Consider the following 27,454-nt stretch of genomic DNA (forward strand, 5'->3'; position numbering starts at 1 on the left):
ATGGCATAGAAGCAATGAGGCCTTGGTAGGTTGCAAGAGGAAGCTGGCACCACATTTGTAAATACATCACCTAATGCCTGTAAATTCTGGAGACGGGGCCAATGCACTTTGATGCCTCGTTCAATCACATCCCAGATGTTGATCAAGTTCAGATCTGGTGAGTTGGGGGGCAGCACATCAATTGGAACTCTTCGCTGTGTTCCTTGAACCAGTCCATCACACTCACGAGCTTATGACAAGGCACATTATCTCACTGAAAAACGCAACTGCCACCGGGAAACATGATCATTGTGAAGATGGTTACATGGTCTGCAACCTTGCTGTCATGGTTTCTTGCACAAACACCACTGAACCTATGGATGCCCAAGTGAATGTTCCCCAGGGTGTTACAAAAAGATATGGCCAAACTTTCAGGAAACATTCCTCACACACAAAGAAAGAAAATATGTTATGTGGACGTGTCCGGAAATGCTTACTTTCCATGTTAGAGCTCATTTTATTACTTCTCTTCAAATCACATTAATCATGGAATGGAAACAAACAGCAACAGAACGTACCAGCATGACTTCAACCACTTTGTTACAGGAAATGTTCAAAATGTCCTCCGTTAGCGAGGATACATGCATCCACCCTCCGTCGCATGGAATCCCTGATGCGCTGATGCAGCCCTGGAGAATGGCGTATTGTATCACAGCCGTCCACAATACGAGCACGAAGAGTCTCTACATTTGGTACCGGGGTTGCGTAGACAAGAGCTTTCAAATGCCACCGTAAATGAAAGTCAAGAGGGTTGAGGTCAGGAGAGCGTGGAGGCCATGGAATGGGTCCGCCTCTACCAATCCATCGGTCACCAAATCTGTTGTTGAGAAGCGTACGAACTCTTCGACTGAAATGTGCAGGAGCTCCATCGTGCATGAACCACATGTTGTGTCGTACTTGTAAAGGCACATGTTCTAGCAGCACAGGTAAAGTATCCCGTATGAAATCATGATAACGTGCTCCATTGAGCGTAGGTGGAAGAACATGGGGCCCAATCAAGACATAACCAACAATGCCTGCCCAAACGTTCACAGAAAATCTATGTTGATGACGTGATTGCACAATTGCGTACGGATTCTCGTCAGCCCACACATGTTGATTGTGAAAATTTACAATTTGATCACTCATCAGTAAAGAGAACATTTGCACTGAAATGAGGATTGACACATTGTTGGATGAACCATTCGCAGAAGTGTACCCGTAGAGGCCAATCAGCTGCTGATAGTGCCTGCACACGGTGTACATGGTACGGAAACAACTGGTTCTCCCGTAGCACTCTCCATACAGTGAAGTGGTCAACGTTACCTTGTACAGCAGCAACTTCTCTGTCGCTGACATTAGGGTTATCGTCAACTGCACGAAGAATCGCCTCGTACATTTTGTCCTCGTCATTCTAGGTCTTCCCCAGTCGTGAGTCATAGGCTGGAATGTTCCATGCTCCCTAAGATGCCTGTCAATTGCTTCGAACGTCGATACAAATGTACCGCGCCACGGCTATTGCCCCGTGCTAATCCATACATCAAATGGGCATCTGCCAACTCCGCATTTGTAAACATTGCACTGGCTGCAAAACCACGTTCGCGATGAACACTAACCTGTTGATGCTACGTACTGATGTGCTTGATGCTAGTACTGTAGAGCAATGAGTCGCACGTCAACACAAGCACTGAAGTCAACATTACCTTCCTTCAATTGGGCCAACTGGCGGTGAATCGAGGAAGTACAGTACATACTGACGAAACTAAAATGAGCTCTAACATGGAAATTAAGCGTTTCTGGACACATGTCCACATAACATCTTTTCTTTATTTGTGTGTGAGGAATGTTTCCTGAAAGTTAGGCCGTACCTTTTTGTAACACCCTGTAATGGAGCCGCTGCCAGCTTGTCTCCGTCCAGCAGTACAAGTGTCAAGGAGCTGTTCCCCTGGAGGACAAAGGACTCGAACGCTCCTATCAGGATTATCACATCATGCAACACTCTGCCACTATGCCAATGTCCAGTGCCAATCATCACATGCCCATTTCAGTTGTAGTTGTCGATGTTGTGGTGTTAACATTGGCACATGCGTGGGCTGTCAACTGCAGAGGCCCATCGTTATGAGTGTTTGGCGTGTTGTGCGTTCAGACACACTCGTACTCTGGCCCCGGCATGTAATTATGATGTTAGTTACATCACAGTTTGTCTCCTGTCATGTTTTACCAATTGCGCAGCCTACAATGTCCGACATCTGTAATAAGAGGTGGCCGACCAACCCCATGACGTGGGGACTTGGTTTCACCACATGTTGAAGACACTCACCACAGCACTCCTTGAACACCTGACGTTGCGCAGTTTCTGAACACTTGTGCCCAGCCTCCGGACCATCACAACCTCCTCTCAGTCAAACTCAGATACATCGGATGCCTTCCCTGTTCTACACTGGGACAGCACGCTCACTGATACTACATGCACCGTCCATGTGTCTGACTAGCATTCATTCCTCACCAGGTGAAGCTGCCTGGGCGGCTTTATATCGATAGTGGGTTGGTGGTCATATTTCTGGCTGATCAGTATATATAGCATATGATGTGCAAATCCTAAATTCAATTAAAAAAGAAACAGTTATGCCCTAACTTTTTTGCTACTATGGAAAGACATCTATCTAAGTTAAAAGTTAACTAAAAAGTAGTTTCTTCCCAAGAAAGAGGCAATGCTGCCTGTTCCAACTTGATGATTTTCATTCCTCAACTATCCTGTTACTTATTAAGTACACATCCTATTAATTATAAAATAATGCAACTTGCTACTGCATTCTCTTTGAAAAATCTCATATTCATTAATTATTTGTATCTTTAAAGCTGAATAGAACCTCTGGGAAGGTAACGGAGCGGTCCCACTCAAGCAGCTCTAGATAAGCTCTGCCCAAGACAAGCTGTGTGAGAGAGCGCAGAGCAATCTCGACTTCAGGGGCAGGTGCAGCAGGGTCTGGACCCTCACCTGGTCTCAAGTGCCTCTTGAGCCACGCCCTAGTATGTGCAAGACCATCTGCAACATTTCAACCAGATACATCGTGCACTCACACATATATAAAACAGATCTTAGGTACATTAAACTTGGTTTGTATAAAAAAATTTTAGCAGAATCAATCACATCACATGTATTCAACAAAAAACATTGCTTTTTTTCCCTTCAAAGTAGTCTCAATGAACACCTTGCACTTCTTCACATTCTTTGGAGCCAACCTGCAAATGGTGTTCTATATTTTCTGAGAAATAATATTGAATAGAGTGAGGCAGCATGGTAAAGGCTATTAATCCAAAGGTTAGTCTTACTACTGAATATTTTGTTCAGAAATAAGAAATATGAAGAATTCATATGAGTCCAAGTCAAGTAATTAGAGCAGCTGAGGTAATATTGAGTTCTGTTTGTTATTTTATATCACTGCTGTGAGAGCTGGTACGATGCTGTCATGTGAATTAAGCAGTGTGTGTCACTGCATTTAGAACTCTCAGAATCTTGTGTATCCAAAGAAATTGAGACTGTATGTCTGATGCTTTTTGACATATGAGGTGGCCATATTCTTAGCCACAGCTGTGATTCGTTTCCAACTTGAGGATCAAGGTTACAGCTCTGAGGTATAGAATTGTCATCCAGTTTCAGGTCCATAGTGGTATAACCATGTCTTGTTCACATGACCAAGCTGTATGTTTCCTTAGTATTTTGTATGATATTCAGTGTGAATGAACAACAGCCCATCTCTCTAATTAATTGTTTTAGCTCTTTCAGTCACTGCAATAGTGACTGGACACACTACTGGGTGAGCCATCAAATTTCCATGCGCAAATGTTCGTGCTTCAGCCCACCAAAAATTTAATGTCATCTCAATTCCAAGGTATGTTATATGAGAGTCATCCATAGTCATTTTCACACATCAGTACTGCCAGTACCGAAAATTCTAGTGCCTGTGTTAAAAATGCAAAACACATGTGCTACGCTCAAAACATCAAACACTCCAAGAACAAAGAAAACACAATATGAAACATTATTTAATAAGAAAAAAACAAGAACAGCAAAGTGGATGAAATTGAGTTCCAGCAAATGGGCGGGACAAAATTACGAAACACTGAAATCACAGTTCACCAAATTCAATAATTAGCAAACATTGCACTCACTAATAAATAACTCAATACAGATTTACTTAGTCAGACACTCCATGCACTCAACAGAACTCAGTATAAAAAAAAATCGCAACCCTAAGGAGGTAAAATTCATGTCACAAAGAGTATTGATTCTATTGGCTATGAAGTGATTCTAGTAGAGTTTAAAATCTTGTGCTGGCCTGATAGGTAAATCTTTAAATTATGTTTAAGTCAATGACTCAGCATGTTACATGACATAATTATACATGCAACAGTAACAAGATGCCATGAAAATGGAGACAACCCAACTACTTGCCCCCAATAATCAGTTTCATTGCTTCCAGAATTTTCAAAGGTTTTTTGGGAAAGAAATCTACGATTGATGAGCAAAACTTATTAACCCTTTCACTGCTGCTTGCATGTATACACACCCCGCTATGCCACTCCCCAGGTGTTGTGGATGTGTATATGCACATCGCCTGGATTTTTCTGCAGTGCTACGGACATCTGAATGCGTCCTCTCACTGTTGTGCACAAGTTACTTTCTTACCGCAAGGAATAAAAAAGTGTTGAGTATTTATCATACAATGTACGTGTATCATGGAATCCTATCATTTGTATAAACCATTGTTTCGATATTTTGGATCATTTATTAGATAAAATGAGATATGATGATTGTTATAACCACAACTTGCGATGCGCAAGCACTTGAGTGTACACGTTGTATGTGATCATCCTTCGAATATAAAACCCAATAACTCAAAAATGAAATGAGACATCCTTCTACTCTCAATTCTAAATAAAATTCAGATATCTGATCTAATTTCTTTCTCTGCAGTGTACAAGCTAAAATCAGCCATGTGCAAAGTTTACACAATGCATTCTTACTTCTGTGAATTCTTTAAAATTTCTTGCAATGTTTTACTTAGTATGATGCAACAAAAAAAGTACAACACATAACAAATAAAAATTCAGTTCTTTATTGAGCAAAAATGTCAGACTATAAGATGTGTAAAAATCAAATTTTTTTCACCTAACAGTTTTCGAAAAATTGGATGATAAGTATTTCATGTCAGCTGGAACACTGTCTCTCAGCACAGGCACCAGCATTTGGTGAGCAGTACAGCCACAACAAAAGCAGCCTCAGCACGTAATGTAAAGGGCTCATCTGTAGCAGTAAATGCGTTAACTGTCTCTCAGTTAAGCTTTCATAAAATGTTACCCTCAGAGAACGCCACACAAAACTACACAAACAGTCTGAATCAAGCTAACAAGAAAAATTGTTTTACTGTCTCACCAAACCATTTGATTGTGTGCATTAAAAAATTCTACTTAGAAAAACTAAAATATTACTGCAGCATTATTGACTGTCCTCTTGCACAGACGAATCTTACCTTCATAGCAGAATGTAGAGAATCATGTTGATATGGCTGTCATAACAATGAAACTAGTCTCAGAATGAGAGAACATAAAATAATGTGTAATATCACTGCATGTATTACTAATTACACTTTCAAAGAGCACAGTCACATATTGTAAACCTCCCTGAAGTGACTTGTCCATATCACTGTACAAAATATCAAAGGATGAAAAATCATGATCATCTTACTGAAGCAACTTAACCCAGACATTTATCTCATAATCTTCAAATGAAGTTGTCCAAATTACTTATCCAAATCCACAGCACCTGGTTACATCTTCAATTATCCAGTTTGCACCCTCCATGTTGCCTAAGTATTCTTACTATTAAGTTAGAGGGTTGCTCATGATGTCCTGGTTGATCAATTTTGTGGCAGAATTAATTGAAAAATGATAGTCATAGAAACCCCGTGATCCTTTCTTAACTTATAACACCAGGAACAACATCATTTTATTATTCTCCAAATAGTTTGATATACTCCATGTTAGTACCAACCCTCTCAGACCTGATTTTTTCTGAAGAAAGGAAACTTTTTCTTCAATTGGTAATGCTCTTAGGTGATTTTTTAACGATTTTAGATGCAAGATTTATACAAAAATTTGTAACCTTTTCAAAACATAGTTTGTACACTTGGCCTTCATTTTACGGACCAAAATAACTAATTATGAAATATTCTCTATTGTAATAAATAGTAAAATGATCATTAAATAATAACCAAGCAAAATAACAATATTCAATTATACAGTGGAATATAGTTAACAACTACATCCGGGTATTCTGGTGGTGGTCAGAAGCTGTTGCGCAATGCTACATTGACATGCTGATATTTTCATATTGATGCCCAACAGTGGGCAGCACTGGTGCATGATGAAAATGTTCAACATTTACAAATAAGTACCTCAGCTTGGAAAAAAATACTTTTGTTGTGGGTAATACACAGTAAAAGTTAATATACACAATTATAGCCAGAGGATCTGAAAGGGATAAAAATGGAGCTGAGTTTCTTTGAAACGCATTTCAGCACTAAATCATAGCTCTCCCTCTCTTTCCGGCGAGCGTGTGTACAAACACACACACACACACACACACACACACACACACACACACACACACACACATTGATGCAATAATTTGTTGTATGTATAGATGGGGAGAAAGGGTGTGGCAATGTAAAATACACTTTTCTTCATAGAAGAAGACTAATGCCTTGAGGTCGGCAATGGTGGAGTGTGTAGTGTGAGAGTTGTGCTGTAGCCTACAGCACATGTCCACTTTCTGCCGCTTGCTTAGCTTTTATACTATCGGAGTTTGGGGGGGGGGGGGGGGGGGGGAAGCCCTTGTGTATTTTGTTTCACAAGTTCTGCACTCACAACTTGTTTTGAACACTAAGCTACGAAACAAGTTTACTGATCTTATCAAGATGCAAAATATAGAAAAGAAATAAAGAATATATACCTGGTTGTATTTTAAGGAATTCTGCAAATTTTGTCTTTTCATACTCCACACTACTGGCTATGATGTCTGGGCGAAACATTTTAATTGTGAAGTTGGCCATGTCTAATCTCATCAGTTCCAAGGTCTACAAAAGGTAAAGCAAAAACTGTAAGTTTTTATAAAATCATAGTTGCAATTTTTGTATGTTTAAGAAAGATAATTACCAATTACATTAAAGAATGGAAACTACAGGATGAAACATCAACGATATTATGGAAAGGATAGACTGTTACGGTAAAGACGACATGTTGAGTTGCAGACTGGCACAATGAAAAAACTGTTACGCATTTAATAGCTTTTGCCCAAAGCCTTTTTCATCAAAAACGACACACACACACACACACACACACACACACACACACACACACACACACTCAAGCAACACCACCTCACCTCACGCACACATGACCGCTTCCACCGGCAGCTCCGACCGAAATTGGGCGGGGCTTCTGGTTGAAACGGTCGTGTGTGTGTGTGTGTGTGTGTGTGTGTTTTCCTTGCTGAAGCTGGCTTTGGCCAAAAGCTATTTAATGTGTAACAGTCTTTTTGTTGTGTCCATTTGCAACTCAACAGGTCATCTTTAAGGGGAATAGCAATCCATCCTTTAACATTTATATTCATTTTATTTAATGTGATGACTGAAATCACTGCATACTAATGCTGTACAAAAGTTACCATTTAAGGCTGGCTGAGTGTTTTAAATCAACAGACGAAATGATAAGGTCACACAAGCAATAATTTATAACAATTACAAAGCATTGCATGTTTGCGAGAATGAGCTTCCATTGGTATTACAGCTTCCAAATTTTTTTCCATGAAACTAAATCCTGCTTGCCACTGCTCTCACTGCTGATTATTCTCCTGTTTCATCCATTGTCTGTTTCTCTCTCATATACATTTAGATACTATGAACAGCTGTAACCAGAGTAGACTTAACAATACAACGAAAATTCAAATAGTAATTTGTCTTGCAATGCGTGATAAGAGTGGATGTTGCTGTGGGATCGTCAAAGAGGGAGTGTTATGTGTAGACCGTGGGATGGAATTTCACTGAGGTGATTATAGTGGGAATTGAATGAGGAACTCAATAAGGTTCTCCCATGGAATTGTAGGCTCTGCAAAAAAGACAAGAGAATCGGCGAACAGGAGGCAAAGATTTGGGCCCTTCGGGCTGAATTAGGTGGGAGCTGGGTAAAGGTAACAAGCAATGGGCGAAAGGGGAACAACTCATCAACTTCTTATACATTTGAGCTATCAATAACGAATAAATTTGGCTAGTTACCTGAAGTAGGAGAGGAAAAGCCTCATACAGCTGTAGGTTACAGGGGGATGCAGCAGGTTTCTAGCAAAGAAACTTAGTGTAGGTCGACACCAAAAGAGAGTAGGAAGAAAAGAGTCTTGCTGCTAGGAAGTAGCCATGGAAGGAAATTTGTGGTAAGGTTCTATGGGACCAAACTGTTGAGGTCATCGGTCCCTAGGCTTACACACTAATTAAACTAACTTAAACTAATTTATGCTAAGGACAACACATACACCCATGTCCGAGGGAGGACTCGAACACCAGGGGAGCCACACAAACCGTGACAAGGTGCCTCAGACCGCACGGCTACCCCGCGTGGCGCCATAGGACTGGTGTACGCCACACGATGCAGGAAAAGTTAGGAGCAGGGTACCAGGTCACAAGTAATGTGAAGTCAAGTGCTACCCTCAGCCTAGTGACAGAGGGCATACGAAAATTGTACCAAGGTTTTGCCAAAGAGGATCAGGTCATTATAGTAGGTGAAGCAGCAAATAGCCTGGCAAAGAACAGTAATTACAGCTTTAGGGATGACCTGGATAAAATAGGAGTAGCAACTACACACAAAAATGTGAGTTTTGTGGAGGTCCTGCAGTGCCATGTCCAGCCCTGGGTTAATACTGCTATGAGCCATGTTAACTCTGAGTTGAGCAGGTTACTGCTGACTGAAATGCTTTCTCATATGAGTGCAGTACCTGTTGTTACAATTGGGAGATGGGATTATACTAGACATGGCCTGCACCTGAACAGGAGAGGGAAAGATAGGTTGGCAGACCTTCTTGCAGGAAATGTACAGGGGTCCACCATCACACAATGCAAGATCCCTGCAGTTACTGGTGTCAGAGGGGCACCTTTTTTAGGTTAGAATGAAGTTTCAAGCACCCTGTTGTGAAAGAAGTCACTATAACAGAAGAGCCTCACAAGAATGCGGAAAGAAGTAAGGTTAGCTTATTCCACCACAATATTAGACGAATGAGTAACAAGGTAGAAGAGCTTCTTGCCTGCTGGGCTGTTCCATGAGAACATGGACACAAACCTTCAAAATTAAAAATATTCTTATAACAAATCTGATTATCAGTTCTGTTAGCTAAAACACATTTTTTTTAAATTTGAAGCTTCATTTTCATGTTAAGAAGTGCTGGAACTGAACAAATGACTTTATAACTTGTCTTAAATTTAAGCTTCTAGACCCTTTAAGAAATTAGTTCCCAAAAGTACTATAATGATGCATTGTAAAGTAATTTATTAACAGAATATATCTGAAAAACTTTACAAGTATTGTAAGCCAGCCCATTTCGATAGCTTATATTGATTTTATTTTAGTAGTAAAGTCCCTAGCCTGATTTATTTTTTATTGTTTCTCCTGTCATTCCATTACCGAAAAAAGCCAGAAATTTCTTTTTTGGTGTCAATGCAAGTTTATAGAATCCTGAAAATAAACATGCAAATACAAATTTCTCACAGCAGAGAAAAAAAAATTCATTATAAACAATATTTTACAGTGGTAACGGAATGACACACTTGCGGTAATGGAATGACATAAATGGAGTAACGGAATGACAATAATTTTATAACTGAATTTGACTGACATTCCTCAAGATGATGTAGGTCAAATACATTTATATGTTGGCTATACTGCAATACTGTATGTTGGCTATATTGTTAATAAAAACTGGAGGGAAAATGAGGAAGTCTCACAAACCAAGAATGTACTTTTCAGGGATAAGAAACTTACATTCAGTGAGTCTGAAGAGTAACTGCTGAAAGGTGAGTTAATACGCTTCTTTAGTAAAGATTACAATGAAATGACTAAATGGCTGTATACTACACGTAGAATGGAGTTAATTATTTTGATAAACAGTATTTATTCTTCCATAACCTAAGCTTTCTCTGGGAAGCAAAATACCAAATTATAAGGAAGCCTCAATATTGCCTATAGAAAAAGAAGTTGCTGACTTCCTATGTACTGCAACAGAATGTTGATTACACTGGGCAACAAAAAAATAATTTTTGAATGTTTCGAGCACTTCATGAGACAATTCCTACTAATTTTGGGTTGAGAAAAACAAAGATGACAATGAAAAATTTGTATTAGCTCTAGTTTCTATGATATACACAAGGTGGAAGTATTACATATTAATGGATTGAAAGAAAAGGATACATTTCAATTACATACATGCTAACAACAATGAAAGTGCATTTGATTTTTTAACTGGTAATTACATGCTAAGAGTTCTAAATTGCTGGAAAAATACTTTGCAGATGGTCGTGTCTGAAGAGAATCATGTGGTGGCCTATTGACTTCGTTGTCTTTTAACTTGCCTCTTGAAATGGAGTTCTGTAGAATCCTTACACAAAGACTAACAGTAATCTGCAAGCATTACTTCATTCCAACGGCCCTGATATCTTTGTTCCATAACAGAAATGTTCTGATGGAATCTCTCACCATGTTCATCCCTAACAGCTCCACAACTAGGAGGGAAAAAGTCTAGGTGGGAGTGGAGAAAATGGATCTTAAGGAACATGTTGCATCCAAGGTTACAGTATTTTTGCAGGAGCACTGTCACCAAATACTTGTATTGTCATCTCTTGTTGCCTAAAAATCCATGATCAACACCCTTGAAGGCTTCCCAAGCTTGCTTCCTTTCCTTTCCCCTCCAAAACTTGGTCAAATGCAGGGTCCTTTACAAGTTCTCTTATTTGTGGTTCGACAAAAATGCCTTCCTTATCTTTTGCATCACTTAATTTCGAAAATTTCTCTCTTATGTACTTAAAGGCCCATCCATCTCGGTTCATAGCTCTGACAAAGTTTTTCATCAAACCCAGCTTGATATGCAGGGTGGAAGAAGAACGTCTTTTGGGTCCACAAGAGGCTTGGCAATGACATTTTTCTCGCTAGGGTGAATATAATGCAATTTCCTATCTCTATTGTCCCACATACATAAGAAGCAGCAATGCTTTGTGTAACCCAGTTGCATTCCTAAGAATATGGCAATGATTTTTGGATCACCACAGATTTTCCATTTGTGTTCATGATATTTAATTGAGTCCAAGAGAGCTGTCATATTTGCATATGTCTCCTTCACGTGAGCAGCATGACCAATAGGAATAGATGAAAGAAGGTTCCCATTATGAAGTAACACAGCTTTCAAACTAAGCTTGGAGGAGTCTATGAATAGCCTCCATTCAGTTGGATCATGGATGTGAGAAGAAGTGCGTAAGCATAGCTGGTTTCTTGGATCTATCCACCGCCTATGACACCGTATAGAAGACCTTCTCTTAAAATTACACGTGATTGTGAATGTGTAGCTATGTGTGTGTGTGTGTGTGTGTGTGTGTGTGTGTGTGTGTGTGTGATCTAAGGCTGTACAGAACTGTAAGAGTTGAAGGTCTTTTGGATCTTGTTCTGATAGTTAAAACTGTAGTGACTTGAGGTAAAATATCCACAAAGGTATGTGGCAGAAAGTGAGAAAAGCCTAAGAGATATAATTACGCCTGAGGCAACAACTTATATAAGAAGAGGTGAATGCTCAGCATCAACAGACACATGGACATGTAGCGCAAGAGGAAACCATTATCTAATGTGTACCGTTTCTTATTTTGTTGATGAATTCTCAGATCCTGTTTTGTTTACAATCTTTCCAGATGAACCAAATACATGCAATAACATTTGAAGGGGATTATTGAGATTATTTGTGTCTCTTAGTATCCAACAAGACTGCTTTGAAAGATATGACTTTTACAAGTGGTCAAAGTGCGAACAGTCACTGCACTGCATGATTATTCACGTTTAAACTGTTCCTGCCACTTGCTAAATACCACGCTACAGAATGCTTTTAGTGCAGAGTATGTATGTGTCATTTGTCCAAAAGTTCATGCTCTTTTGGCTGCAGTTAAGGAACTAGCCACTTAAGCAAAAAAACTGAGCTCTTGGCATATCAGTAGAAAAGTCCAACAATACCTTTTGTCATTTCCGATTTAATTAGCACTGAAATTAGACAACAATGCAATTGCACTTGCAAATTTAAGCAGCCCACCAAAGACGGTGTTGTCAAGCATGATCTTCATTTGGTTTGATTTCCTAAAACTGAACAAGAGAGCAGTACAAAAATTTGACATGGGATGATAGTAAGGATCAAACCAGAGACAAAGGCAGAGTGGTCTCATACACTATCTTTTATGCTATGAGAACAATAACACTAATTGTATCTGGCAGGTCACTTGAATCTGTGGCCACAGCAGCCTGATTGGCTAACTTAAGTGCTAATTAACTTGGGAATGGCGCAACATATTTCTTTTTTTTCTTGACAATTATTTCTCAGCACAACCTGCTCTGCTACACCTTTACATGCCTTTCAGACTGTTTCTGACCACTCTGCATATGTCTTTAAGCAGTTCATTCATTCTGCAGAAACCAGTTATGGTACAGGATTCAAGATAAGGTTCCTGAATTACCCTAATTTCATCCCAGTCACTATATTAATGTCTCAATTCTCTTCCTCCAGAACAGTGAAGACATGATGTCAGGACGCAATATAATGTTCTAGAGTGCAAAAAATGTGGGTCGAAAAAGTTCAAATAATTTGTTTCAAATTGTAATACTGTAGAAAACATGCAAATCAGAGAGACAATATATACCATTTCAATTCATATCTTCCAGTTGCAAAAGCACTTTAGGTGTGCAGAAATTCAATAAATCATATTTTTATGAAGGTAACTGCCTATACGTATTATTTAACTTGGTACAATGTAAATGTTACACCTATAACTGACTGCTATTCAAAATGATAAAGTATTAGGAGAAAAAAAGGATTTATATTGGTCAAAGTTTTCTGCTTGCACAATGGCTGTCAAGTTTAGCACAATTCCATGAAAATCCTAAGCCAAACCTCGCACACATATTTATTGTGTATTACACCTGACAAACTATTGCTAAAAGGTCTAAAATTGCATAAGAAAAAATACAATACATTAGTAGTAGCCCTAGTTCATTTGAAAAGTTTTTGTAGAATTACAAAAGTATAGTATTACTCTCTAATTCAAGAACCTGGTTCAGCCTACATCATCCATATTACTTCTACTTCTGGAAGCTATGAAGATAGTGTTGTTTCTATTATTTCTTATCTGACTGGGCGTGGTATAAGGGGCAATCAAAAAAGAACCCATTTGAGGGCACTGCTGCAGCATATGTACAATTAGCGCAACTCTGATGCAGGTATACGAGGACCAACATGTAGGCCAAGGATTAGTGTGCATTTGTGTCTTTCCAGTGTGCACGTGGTAAATGTGGAGTCATGAACTATGGCAATGTTATTAGAATATGAGTCCAAATAGGACCAACATACTGTTATTCTTTTCTTGGCTGCCAAGAGACAAACTCCATTAGACATTCATAAGGTAATGAAGTATTTGTATGGGACAGTATAACGGTCAAAAACCACAGTTGTGGAATGGTGTCCAACAAGGAGTCCTGCTGCTTCATAATAGCACACTTCCTCATATCACAAATGTCGTAACACACAAGTTATGCCAACTCAAGTGGGAGACATTCGAGCAGCCATCCTATAGTCCTGTTCTCTTCTCATGTGATTATCACGCATTCACTCCCTTAAAAAAAGACCTTGAATGGTCAATGATTCGTGTTGGATGAGAATGTGCAGCAGGCAGTTACAGACCTGTTCAAGCAGCAGGACACAGTGTTTTACCAGTATCTTAAGCCTGGTGCATTGGTGGGACGATTGCTCAATGCTCACAGTGATTTTGCCTGATTGGCACACTGATTCTGGACTGAATAGCCTTTGAATGGAAACTTTTTGATTGCTGCTTATAATCTGCCTGAAAAGTTAGTTGTTACAGGATGATGACATGGCAGTTGAAACGTATAGAAAAAAGATTTGATTTGCCGAATCAAAATTAATTTGGAGAAACCATTACAATGGCTGGTTAGCATTCTCCATTATAATGAGCTGCCATTCCATCATCTGTTCCATCACCTAAACAGTTAATCAACATCAACAGATCTGTAAACTTTGAAGAGCAACCAATGGTGATAAACTAAGTGACTGCGAAAAAGTCTGGTGCTTGTCATCAAGAGTACTGATAGGCAGATCCCCAAATAGACAGAAATATACTAAGTAGGGATCTACAATATCAGCTCAACATTTGCATGACAATTAAATTGGGAAGATGCTGAGAAGACTTGTCTGTATGTGATCCTGGTCACCTGTCACTCTCCCAGTTGTTGATAATAGCAAACAGAACTCTCAGACTGTACTTGAGGAAAGAAAGTCCCACAGCCCCACCTTCAAGATACAGTTTTTATTTATTGTGAAGTCATACAAGCCACTGTGGTTTTGTATTAACACTTTCAAGGGCCGAGTCTCACAGGAATGACATTTTAAAACAAATAAATACTTTACAAATCTCCCAAAATTTGTGTGTCAATCAATACAATCTTCACGATACCTGCCAGAAGATTTACTTGGTATTATTGACCCTGTCATTGAACACATTAATTGTTTTGCCCATCCAAAATATTGGGTGCTGACCATGACACAAGATAAAACAAATCACATTTGATGAATCAATCAAATTAGAGAGCTCAGTCTTTGGTGGATTTTAAAGGCAAGACAATTACATCGAGACAGGCAAACTATCAGAACATTCATGCTACCCTCCACTGTAGAGAGAATTCTGTGGTGACAAAATTAAATCACATATTCAGTGTGCCTCATACCCTAATTATGATATTGTTGAGTATGGCTTCATATACAATGTTAAGGAGAGGTGGGCTAGAGAGAGGTGCAGCAACTGTCGTCATAGGAAAGCTGGACACAAGCAGAAATGATTAGCGAATAAGTTAACACAGTAAACAGAAGATTTACTTAACTTGTATTTTGCCAAGTGTACAAAGACTCTGTACAAACAATGCAGCAAGAAATAAGTTGGAGCTCTCACTGTCGACAAAGACGAGTCTCAATTGGGGGGGGAGGGGGGGGGGGGGGAACCAATGATGGAGTTGGAGACAAGACTAGGCGGCATCTGCGTAACATCCCGTAGAAAAGACGCTCCAAATGTGAATAGGTTGTCCGGCTACTGCAGGCCATCCTATATTGTGGTAGCAAAGGGTGCTCACAGTATGGAGCTGCTGGAGGCATGGCTAAACAGGCACACACCAAGTGCCAGATCTCCAGTGACCACTATAGGTGTCAGATGGAAACTTGCAATTCCACTGCCAGTTGTCTGACACCTTTGGGGTGGTATTGAGATGTGATATCACAGATATGATAATCAAGAAATTCAAAGTTCAGATACAGGCAGTTGAACGATATTCGAAGTTCATGGCAGAAGCACCACGAAAAGTTTGCAGAAGTGTGTCTACAGGTGGCTTCATTAAGGTACGTTTACACTGGGATACATGTATCGCGACATGTATGAGCAACATGTCAATTTGACATGTCGCGATACATCACCTCATACAAAAATTCACGGAACTTGTATGCGGACCCTCCAGCTCATACATGTCGCGTATACATTTTGTATATCACTTTTTGGCCATATACGCGACATGTATGAGCAACATTTGAAGAACTCGCGCATGCGCAGTACTATCATTTCCTGTCGTCTTGTCGACTGCCGCTTGTTTCGACGATTAGCGCTTGCGTAGTACCAGGCTCTTTGGCGGCTGTTTGAGTTTTGAAGGTGCCGACTGTCGTTTCGACGTTAATATATCTGCATAGAATATCAAAAACTGCCATATGCAACATTATTCTTCATGTTTGCGAGGCCATTGTGCAAGTTTTATCCCAAGAAGTGAAGGTAAAAGTTTTATATATATCAGAGTATTTAATACATTATATAATTTTTTCGTGCATCTGGCACGTATATCAATGTTTTGCTATTATTCCGGCGGCCTCGCGTGATAATGTTGACAACGGATGCTAATGCCGACAATCGTGTGTGAGACGTTGGCATTAGCAACCACGCGACAATGCAAATGTTTTGTCATGAAATCTTCGTTTTACGAGGAATCCCCAGTGGCTAAAAAACGAAGTGTTACTGCCAACTGATCCTCTGGAGGATACAAGAGGAGCCACAAGTGATAACAAACCGCGGAAATCCTCTTTACTCATCCTAACATAATTTCTAAAATATGCGCCATCCTCTAGCGTTAATTCGCGAGAAACTCTCTGTGCCACCATCTACGCTTCCTCCGCCTTTTCTTCCTATCATCTTCCAAAAGAGCAAGTGTATCAGCACATAAAAATGTGAAATCTTCCAAATCGTCGTCGGAAGCTATCGCACAGTGATACATATCAACCAGTGTAAACGCACGCTCATACATGTATGAGGTTGATACTTGGCAACTCATACAAGTCGCGATACATGTCGCTAAGTCGCATATACATGTATCTCATACATGTGCCGACACAAATCGCAGTGTAAACGCACCATTAGAATGACACTGATGTCAAGACTGGTCATGCATAACTCTAACATGAAATCAGATTTCTGAGTACTTTCAGCTGGAAATAACTATAAAAATGGAGATGTTCTACATTTTTTCCCTAGATTTTTCTCTTACAAAAAAAAAAAAAAAAAAAAAAAAAAAGAGGAGAAAACATGTAGGCTGTTAATAGTTTTATCTTTTAACTGTGATCTGTCTTTATTAACTTAATTTTTTTCCATATGTCCAGTATGCTGGATGTTGAGGGATAACACCTATCCTATAATTATGATGCAAAACGACAGCCAGAGTTGCGAATAAAATAGATGATCATTCTGTAGATGACCGGTAAGAACCAACCAAGGCTTGCAAAGTTAAATGTATGTCCTAAATAACAATTAAATGATATATGTATGAGCAACATTTAATGTTATTTTGAATGTTCATTTACCTTTGCAAGCCTTGACTGATTCGAAAGTGAGTATTAATCTGAAACCGGTCAACTACTGAATAAACATCTACTTTATTCACAACTCTGGCTTTAATTTAGCGTCTAATTTTCTCCATGCACCTTGAAGGCAACGCTTGACCTATAGAAGTTGATAAATTCAAATAATATTTTAACTGTATTTTCTGTGGTTCTAATATACAGCAATTTGAGCTATTACATTTGGATAGTGGCAAGTTAAAAAATATTTAAAAAAATTTGTAAATATGTGAATTTATTCTAATTTATGCAAACTTTAGAGGGCATGCACAATCTGAAAATATGAACCGATCTGATTTCTTTTTTTCCCCATTTCCCTAGCTCTTATCTTTTCCACAGTACTAAAAATTGAAAAAAAAAGAACTTAAAATTTTTTGGCCCACCCCACTGTGCAATAGTGGATATGTTGGTATTGGAAAACTGGTAAAAAGTAGGATTACAGGAACTGGATGTTGGTGTGTTTCAGTGTAGTGAAAACATGGTGGCAAAATGTGTTTTTCAGCTCAGAGAAAGTAGAATACTCTACTGTGTCTGCTTCCCTGGTTGATGGCTACAGTTTGGTACCAGCTCCAGAAGGCTGGCCTACGAATTGGTTGACAAGTGGAGGCTCCATGACGAACATTGACTCTAATGGTTAATGTTCACCAAGGACAGTACCATTTGAACTTGCAAAATGTTATATTTTCTGATGAATTGGTATTTTCTGCAGTTAATCATGGCCCAACATGTATATTTAAGTCACAAGGTGTCTATTTCTAACCCAGATGCATCCACAAGTCTTCTGCAGTGATTATGTGGCGCTGTGAAGTTTGATTTCTTTTTGTGGATAAGGAAGGCCTTACCGGATAAGTGTGTCAGCTTGATGTTGCCCTGTAAATTCATATTATGGGTAACATCATGATGATATGAATATGGCAACTATGTCCTGAAGCAGTAATCTCTTTCTAGCAAGGTAATCTCCAATACACCTGTCAGCAATAGTTTGCAGAATAGACTGAGATTACTCTTTTATGCTGTCCTCCTCCTGCATCAGATTTCAACCCCTGGAAAATGTATGGACATAAACAAACATTCACTGAGAGAAAACTGGTCTGACTCTTCCCCAAGAAGACCTTCAGAGTGTCACCTAAGCTGCGTGTGACAAAGTATATTAGCTGCCTGTGAGGAAGTACCAGGAAATGAAGTATTTATATTTCTTACAGAATGCAAATGTCATTGGAGTTGAAGGCCTTGGAAGAGGTAATAAGTGGTGGTGATTCCCATGATCTGCCATTTTCAGAACATAAAGCGCTTAATAAAAATTGCTAACTACATTAACTTTGTAAAATCTGCAAAAACACACCAAGAAAGATTAGAACCATACATACAAGTAGCAACTTGCGGTTATGTTTGAATCTTCGAAACTCACTTGGCAATTTGCACATCATGTTGGATTCAACAGAACTGAAGCATTTTTTAGCATTTATCATTCATGACTTCATTGTGAAAGGTGATTCTGAGTTTTGGACTCAAAATTAAAATGATGAGTATTTGATTTTAATGTGTTTCTTCTCCATTCCAAATTTACAAAACCAACAATGATGTAATATCTTCAAAGTCAAAGATCACCTTTTCTTATTTTCATTTCTCCAATTACTGCAGTTTTGCTTTTGAACATTTTCAATGGTGAAATTCCCCTTCCATCACAGTTATTTAGTATTTTCTAATCTTTTGACTTTTACTGGAAAACATGATTCTTCTGTTTCTCAACATTGCTGAATTTCTGATCATTGCTCACTTGCTGTCACTGTGAATCTTATAAACGTTTCTGACACATCACTGAATCATGGTACTTCAATGTCACTTTTAAATAATCTGCCAACTCACTTTAGAAAGGAAACTGTTATTCCAATCATTAGTTTTATAACAAAACTCTTCAATTGTTTCTATGTTGTACAATTGCTCAGCCTTGATCACTGTCCCATAATGCTATCCTATATACAGGGTAAATCATGTAAAACTTGCATTACAGATATTGCAGAAATGGAAAGTGCTATTCATGTGTGATTTTCACAGAATGTATTGGTAGTCAGGGACTCATATTGTTAACCAGAAGACAGGTTGTAATAATACTTAGAAAGTGTATTTTTTCTGTAAACATACACTTTTCTAAATGGAGCAATGCCTATTGATATTAACAAATCAAAAGTATGGTAAATTAGAATTTCAGTGGTGTTTGATGCAGGATTCTAGTGAGAGTCACTAGCGAGATATTGTATTTTGAAAAGTTTCCACACAGACACTTGTTTGTGCCATTCAACCTCTGTAGTTGTTAGGTGTGATATTGTTATGTTTGCTTACAGTGTGCTGTGCTTGAGTGTTACTTGAGTGCACTGTGACTTGCCAGACAGTGTGTGACAGTCCAAGCAGTAGTTCATGAGGGGATGATGCTCATGGTATATGGAGAGCGTAGGAAGAATGGAGTTTGTTCTTATATGATGAATGTAGCAAGATATCCCAACAGACGTCAACCATCTCAGCAATTATTTATCAGCCTCTTCAATCATTTACATGGAAGTGATACTGTGACACCTAGACAACACAACAGAATGAAATGGATGCAACAGAAGAGGTGGAAATTAATGTTACTGCTGCTGTTGCAGTTGATCTGTACATTAGCTACGGCACAGTCATACAAGGAAGTGGCACAAGTCAGGCAACTGTACACACTCACCATCGACATAGATTCCACGTCCCTATCACGTCTCTCCATCAAGAGCTGTACAGAAACAATTATGAGAATCGTGGTGACTTCTGTATATGGGAATTAAGGCAGGATACTCCAGATGTATCTTGTTTAGTGATGAAGCCACATTTACCAATAATGGCCAGGAAAATTGTTGAAACATGCATTACTGGTCTGCTGACAATCTCCACTGGCTTCGTCAGGTGGAACATCATCAGCATCCATGGAATGTAAAAGCGTGGTGTGGGATAGTGAACCATTAGCCAATATGCCTGTTTTTGATAAACATATGCATATATCACACCCTCCTAACAGACCATCTTCCATGGATGCCAGAAGATGTTCTTCTGCAGACTAGGAGAAACCTGTGGTACCAACGCGATTATTGCCCAGCCCATAACGCACAAAGTATTACACCATGTCTTCACAAATTGCTTCCAAATTGTTGGATTGCACACAAAGGACTTGAACCTCAGTTGGCCTGTTCACCACTTTTTTCTGACTTTTTTCTGTGGGAAAAGCTGAAAGACACAGTCTACAAGGACATACCAACTACACACAATGACATACTACTGCAGCCCACTCAGACATCTCCTCTGAAATGCTAGCACATGGGCAGCAGTCGTTCCATACCAGACTGGAAGCATCTATTGCCACTGCTGGTAGTCATTTTCAACACAACCTGTGACGGCAAACTGTCTTCTTACTGATCAGAATGCACATAAATAGTGTATGTGCTTGTGTTGTTCTTTAGTGTGTGCTACCACAGATATTGTACAAGCGACGGTGCGTCAACTTTTAAAAATACAATATCTTGTAAGTGACTCACACTGGAACCCTGCAACAAACACCACCAACATTCTAATTTACCCCATTTTTAGTTTTGTAATGTCAGTAGGCATTGTTCCATTTAAAAAAGTGTACATCTGCACAGAAATACGCTTTCTAAGTATTATCATCCTCTATTGACTGGCTAACAGTAAGAAGCCCTAACTACCAATCTATTCTATGAAAACTGCATATCAATAGCACTTTCCATTTCTATAATATTTGTGGTGCAAGTTTTAGGTGATTCACCATGTACATTCAAACATAATTGTTCTACATTTCTATTTTTTGTTTCACATACTTACTGGGTGGTGTGCAGCGGATGGAGTTCGACATCAGAAATTGCTACGTCACAACAGGTGCTGGTTGGAGCTACCAATGGTGTACAGAGTGGCAAGGAGTACCTCAGAGTACTACATCCCTATGTATTTCAATGAACATGCAAGATAACAGGCTTCTTGAAGAATAAATGAAAGGAAGCTTGTAACAGTTAAGTTAGTACAAGTTTAGCTACTATTCAAAACAGATATTTGTTCTTATACACATAAAGTTCAACAATATTGAGAAACAGAAGAAACTTCATGTATGAATATCATCAATGTAGGAAGACGGACTGCTGCTTACCATAAAGAAAACATTTCGAGTTGCAGAGAGGCACAATTTAACGTCTTCTAACTTCCATGGACAATGGTCTGTTGGGAGGCTGTGACACTTGTGTGTTTTTAGTGTTCTGTTTATGAAAAACAGTCCTATGAGCTGATGGTAAAGTACTTCGACTTTGATGGATATCACATAGTTGTTGGTTGTGTAAATTCAGAAAGGAGAAGAAACATATTGAAAAACAATATTCATTATTTTGACTCAAGGACCGAGAAATGCATTTCACATGACAACCATGGTGAATAAAAGTTTATTACCATATTTAAATACAAACAACTGGTCTGAGCAATAGCTAAGCTCATAACAAAGTTTCACAAAACTCTGCTTCATTTATTTTTCAATAATACTGCTATCTTGCATGTTCATTGAAGTACATCGGGACATAGTACTCTGAGGTACTCCTTGCCGCTCCATACAGCATTGGTAGCTCCACCCAGCACCTGTTGTGATGTAGCGATTTCTAATGTCGAGCTCCATCTATCATACGTCACACTATGAGGAAGCGACACAAAAAGTAAAAAATATGAAAACAGTTACTTCAAACAGATACAGGGGATCATCTACATATTAAAAAGAGTTTGTCCCATTTAATTATCATTAAAACTATAATAAAATTAGTATACACAAGCTTGCTCATTCACAGATGAGGGTACAGGAAATTTTGCATCTCTAATATTTATCAGAAAATGCCCAAATTTAATTCAGTAGAATTTCTGTACTCTCACAATCTCATGGAGGTCAATGCCTTCCCCAGGTCTGCAATGCAAGAAATTATATAGTGTATGTTTCTTTGTGTTTTTAGAGTGTGGCCGTAAGCTGAGTGCCGAGAAGGCACATCTCTTTCAGTCACGCTCATTATATCAAATGTTTTGCACATCAATGAGGAGTACATACTAGTATGTGTTCTGGTCCCATGTAAATTGGTGTGAATCTAAAAATTTCAGATCCTATCACTTTTATTCTGCTATGCGGTTGTGCTCAAATCTCCTGTAGGAAACTATTTCAGTAACTAAAGCACTTCAGTCATTACCTCAAAACACAGCTGTTGCCTTACAAAACTGTCATTAACAAATTTGAAAACAAGAGAAGGTGAAAACTTGTATACATTTCTCATAAAATTCACAAATGAACTTTCCTCTAGCTCCTGTAGGAGCAAAAACTGCATCCATTGAAATACTTGATCACTTTCACAGAGACTTAAAAACAAAGTTGGGTTTGTGTTTTTGTGCGTGTGAATAAATTAAACTACACAATATAATAATGGAAAATGCTGACTGTAAGGTCCAAAGCGGCGTGAAAAATTATAACCAGTTATTAGACGAAAGACGCAATCAACAGCACACAGGCAAATAAAATATTATGGTCATTAGTATATGTGAGTTATTGAATTTGCATTCATTAACACAGCAAGGTATAATAAGTGGGCAATGGTAATAATATTTTTTTTTTAGAAAATGTCTGCTGTTAGTTCCATTGTACAATCAGAAGTTGTCTGCTTTTTGGTATCCTCATCTGAAAGCAACAGAGAAATAGAATCATTCAAGCTCCAACATATGCTGATTTTGGTATGGCCACCAACAACTATTTTGGCAGAACAAGGCAATCTGTGGATACCTCACACTGTTAGAGGCCACTGCGGTTTCAGACTTCAATGGGCAGAGCCTCTGGCCTGTTACGAAAAAAGTATATGCCAGCAATGGTCTGTTTAATGTCTATCAAATCTTTAGTCATTTTTTGTTTACAGTCTTACTAGATGGGCCTGCCTGCATTTCTTGTTTTACAAGTGGGCTGCTGTTCTAACATTCACAACAAACATGGTTTCACTTCTGATGTTATATTGGTACCCAAACTTTTTGGGACATTTACTTAATGTCGAATCCTTGTTGAGTGGAAATAATGATTGATCACAATGCAGCTGCTCTCTTGAGACACTCACATAACAAACTAGTGAAGCATCTGTGGGATACTAAACCATTCACATCAATTTTAAAATCTCTATTAAGCTCAAGGTATAAAGGGCATTCAAATGAACCCCGGTCACTAGTGCAAAGTAATGGTAACGTTTTTATTAACTCAAAAATGTAGTTATACACAGTACACATACTCAAAAACAGTCGCCAAAACTGTTGGCACATTTATCCCATTGTGACACTAGCTAGTCAATTTCATCCTTGAAGAAGCTAGTATGAATTTCATCCTTGAAGAAGCTAGTACACTGCTGTCGGATCCAGGCCTGGACCAAATCAAACACTTCGTTGTCCATTGCAAATCAATGTCAACGAATAGCTAGTTTTAGAGATCCAAACACATGAAAGTCACACAATGAAAAGTTGGGACTGTATGGAGGATGTTCCAGTGCTTCCCACCAAAACTGCTGCAATGTCATCTTCACCGCATTGGCCGTTTGTGGGCAGGCATTATCATGCAGGAGGATAATGTTGTCCAAGACTAAAGCATTTGCTTCTGCAACCAAGTCCGGTGTGATGACACAATGAGCCTTTCCAGGATGAGCATCGTTTTCTAGTGACTCGCTCTGCTCAAAGAATTGTTCGCGCCATTCCACAACACTTGAACAACTCAGACTGTACTCACCATACACAGCCTTTATCCGCTGATACATTTCACGGCCTCCAACTCCCTCCGCCACCAAAAATCGAATCATTCCTCGTTGTTCCTGCTTACTCGCCTGCACATTCGATAGTGGATGATAACTTGTGTGACCACCTTCTCTTCGGCGTCAAACCACACTGTTGCTATGCAACATCAAATGGTGCACACGTATCAGTCTCCCTACCAACAGATGGCACCACCATACCCGCAGTTATGTGGTGCCACCTTACGTGTAAGACAAAGGTAGATGCACTGACCAGGTTTCATTTGAATGATATCATAAATATAAATGCAAGTCACTTGTGTACATGGTCAGCATGTAACCACTCATTTATTGATAAAATGTATATTTTTGTACTCAGCTTACACATTATTGGTCACGCAAAAGTTTTGTGATCGAAAAACTAACCAGCATCTTCTATATTGCTTTCAATATCTGCTCCTTACATCTCAGCTTCAAAAAAAGCATAGACCTATTTTCTATTCAGTTACTGACTGGGTATAAAGAAAGTGATGAAGGAAGCTACAAACCTCCAGTATCCCTTTAAAGACAGCAACTACATCTTTTGTCTCAGAAAGTTCTTTTATTTTTTCATCTCTTATAGGGGCACACAGTTTCCCCATGATTGCAATAACACATTGGGCATAGTCCTGTAAGAAAGAAAAAGTGTGTTAAAAAACTTGAAATTTTAATTTGCAGCAGTGCATAACACTAATTAGACATTTATGGAATTTTCTTTGCAAAGTCTAAGTATAATCTTTGAGTGGAGAGGGTGCTTGCAGTGTTGTGGAAGTGAGTTGCTGTTAACAGAAAAAGCAGTGAGGGCAAAGTTAAATACATAATGCACATTTACACCCAGGCAGAGAGCATATAAATATAACTTATAATTTACTGTTTCTACTTAAAATTTTGCTTTTCCTGTTCACAGTAGTTTGGTGGGGTGATATAGCCTTTGGAGGAGTAGCATTTGTGGTAGATCAGCAAGGCAAGGGTTTCGTGGTTATGAGGGGTGATGGAGATGTCACAGGCAGCCTGTTGCAATTATTGTGGACCCAGGTATTTCAATGTGATGTAAGAAGCTAAAAAATCATACAGTTTTTTTGAAGTGACACAGAGCATGTTGTTGTAAGTGTTGGAAGGCAAGGATTTCAATTTTGATGTGGGATGTAGGAATCTGAGGTTGAAGAGATACAGGTAGTTCATGGATACCTGTGATCTCATGGCTAAGATAATTTAAGAACAGTATGTGGGTCTCAAGTTTTCCTAATGAATGACAAACTTTCGTACACTGGTGCAGATAGGAGAGGCGCAAGGGCAGGGCACAGGAGAAAGGATAAGAACAAAAATCTAGCTGTCCAAGTTACGATACATAATGAAAAAGGAAGCAAAAAATAATTTGAATAATCCTCAAATGTGCCTAGTGAGAATATATAATTAATGGTGAAAAATGCTGGCTACCAAGCTCAGAAGTTATACACCAGGACTGAGTGGAGTATAAATGGGTGGTAGGTTGGTACAGGGTATGATGGATGTCTGTAGTTGTATTGTAACAATCAATATTGGCGAAGGAAATGAAAATACCTGAAGATACAGCAAAGTGGTGACATGAAGTGCATGGTACAGTAACAATATTTCTGCAGAAGCAAAAAATAAGATGCAGGAAATGAGAGTCATCTGGGCAGGGGGTAAATATTAAGTGAAATACACAGCTGAGAACATAACTACAGGATTACACAGACATTATGGCACAGCTGAAAATATTTGTCTGAGCAAAGAGATGGCAAATAAAGGAACATAAACCAAGAGAAAGGGAACAAATGTGCAACAGAAAGGATAATAGAATACGGAAACATGCCCAAAGACAGCACTGGGTTATGGGAAGGGTGGGAAGCTACAAGGCAATATGCATTTTCACTACTCACCAAATACAGGAGTTCCTGAGAAGCATCTAGAACAGCAAGCAAAAACCTTAGAGCTTAGAGTTCTCTCTCCTCTCTCTCTAACACACGTGCGCGCACACGCACACACACACACACACAGCTGCGGCATGAGACAGCAGAACAGTTAGCTCCACGAAAAGATGTTCAACAAAATAGAGCAAAAAAGTTTTTTCTGTGGTTCACAATGAATGGAGATGTGATATGACAGATGGTCAGTATATCACTTTCTTCTATACATTACATCTTAATCTGCAAAAACATGCAGGTTACAGTACGCTTGAGGGTACCAGACTGCTACGGTCATCGGTACCCAGAAATCCCTACGGTCATCGGTACCCAGAAATCCAGGTATCTACTTGCTAAGTAGTACGCTTGTTCGCCCACTGCTTGAATACTGCTCAGCAGTGTGGGATCCGTAACAGATAGGGTTAATAGAGGAGATCCAACGGAGAGCAGCGCACTTCGTTACAGGATCATTTAGTAATCAAGAAAGCGTTATGGAGATGATAGATAAACTACAGTGGAAGACTCTGCAGGAGAGACGCTCAGTAGCTCGGTACGGGCTTTTGTTAAAGTTTCGAGAACATACCTTCACCGAAGAGTCAAGCGTATATTGCTCCCTCCTACGTATATCTCGCGAAGAGACCATGAGGATAAAATCAGAGAGATTAGAGCCCACACAGAGGCATACCGACAATCCTCCTTTCCACGAACAACACGAGACTGGAATAGAAGGGAGAACCAATGTGACTTTTTCTATTCTCTTTGAATTAGGAGTGAATACACGGAGAGCAGCAGCAGGTAATAAGGAGTAGTAACTAAGATGGAGAACTGAACACCCTGAGTGAATCTTAAGACAACCTTTGCTTTTGTCTCACACTACTAAAAATCTTGTTCAAAACTACGGGAAAAATGTACTTGCTAGTTGAGAAAACAATTTTAATGGCTCTTTGAGTTTCAGTACAGGGTGAGGCAAGTAGGCCAGTTAAATCATCACTGGATAGTAATCCCAGCACAAAGAACTTAGCAAGTAGATACCTGGATTTCTGGGGACCGATGACCGTAGCAGTCTGGTCCCCTCAATCACACAAACCAACTAACCAACCTGGATTTCTGATAATTAGGCTTTCATGGCCAGTGTTTATTTCAGTTAAATTTTCAGTCTGAGAGGTTGTGGTGGATATATAGAACTATTCCCTGAGGTTTCATCTTCAACTGTGGGAGACATCTTCTGAGGTTGCTGTTTTACTGATACAGACTCTCTGCTTGAAAGTGATAGATAAAGAATGACACAGTGGTCTATTATCTTAGAATCAATTATTCCAACATATTCTTTTTCTAAAAGTAGGGTGGGATCACCAATTGTAGGCTGCAGTGAAGACATTATT

At 39.1% G+C, this 27,454-nt stretch overlaps 1 protein-coding gene across 4 annotated transcripts in view; it reads right to left on the bottom strand.

Annotated features, from left to right (window-relative positions):
* The window catches only part of LOC126412251 (T-complex protein 11-like protein 1), a 133,217-nt gene that overhangs the window by 24,391 nt on the left and 81,372 nt on the right, over positions 1-27,454 (bottom strand). For all 4 annotated transcript variants that reach the window (XM_050081749.1, XM_050081751.1, XM_050081752.1 and 1 more), the window contains 3 exons: positions 24,657-24,776; positions 7,034-7,157; positions 2,889-3,064 (listed from right to left, as the gene is read on the bottom strand). In XM_050081749.1, the coding sequence (XP_049937706.1) occupies positions 2,889-3,064; positions 7,034-7,157; positions 24,657-24,776 (420 nt within the window). The remainder of the gene's footprint in view (positions 1-2,888; positions 3,065-7,033; positions 7,158-24,656; positions 24,777-27,454) is intronic.

The sequence above is a fragment of the Schistocerca serialis genome, chromosome 7 (assembly GCF_023864345.2).
Source record: "Schistocerca serialis cubense isolate TAMUIC-IGC-003099 chromosome 7, iqSchSeri2.2, whole genome shotgun sequence".
NCBI classification, from domain to species: domain Eukaryota; kingdom Metazoa; phylum Arthropoda; class Insecta; order Orthoptera; family Acrididae; genus Schistocerca; species Schistocerca serialis.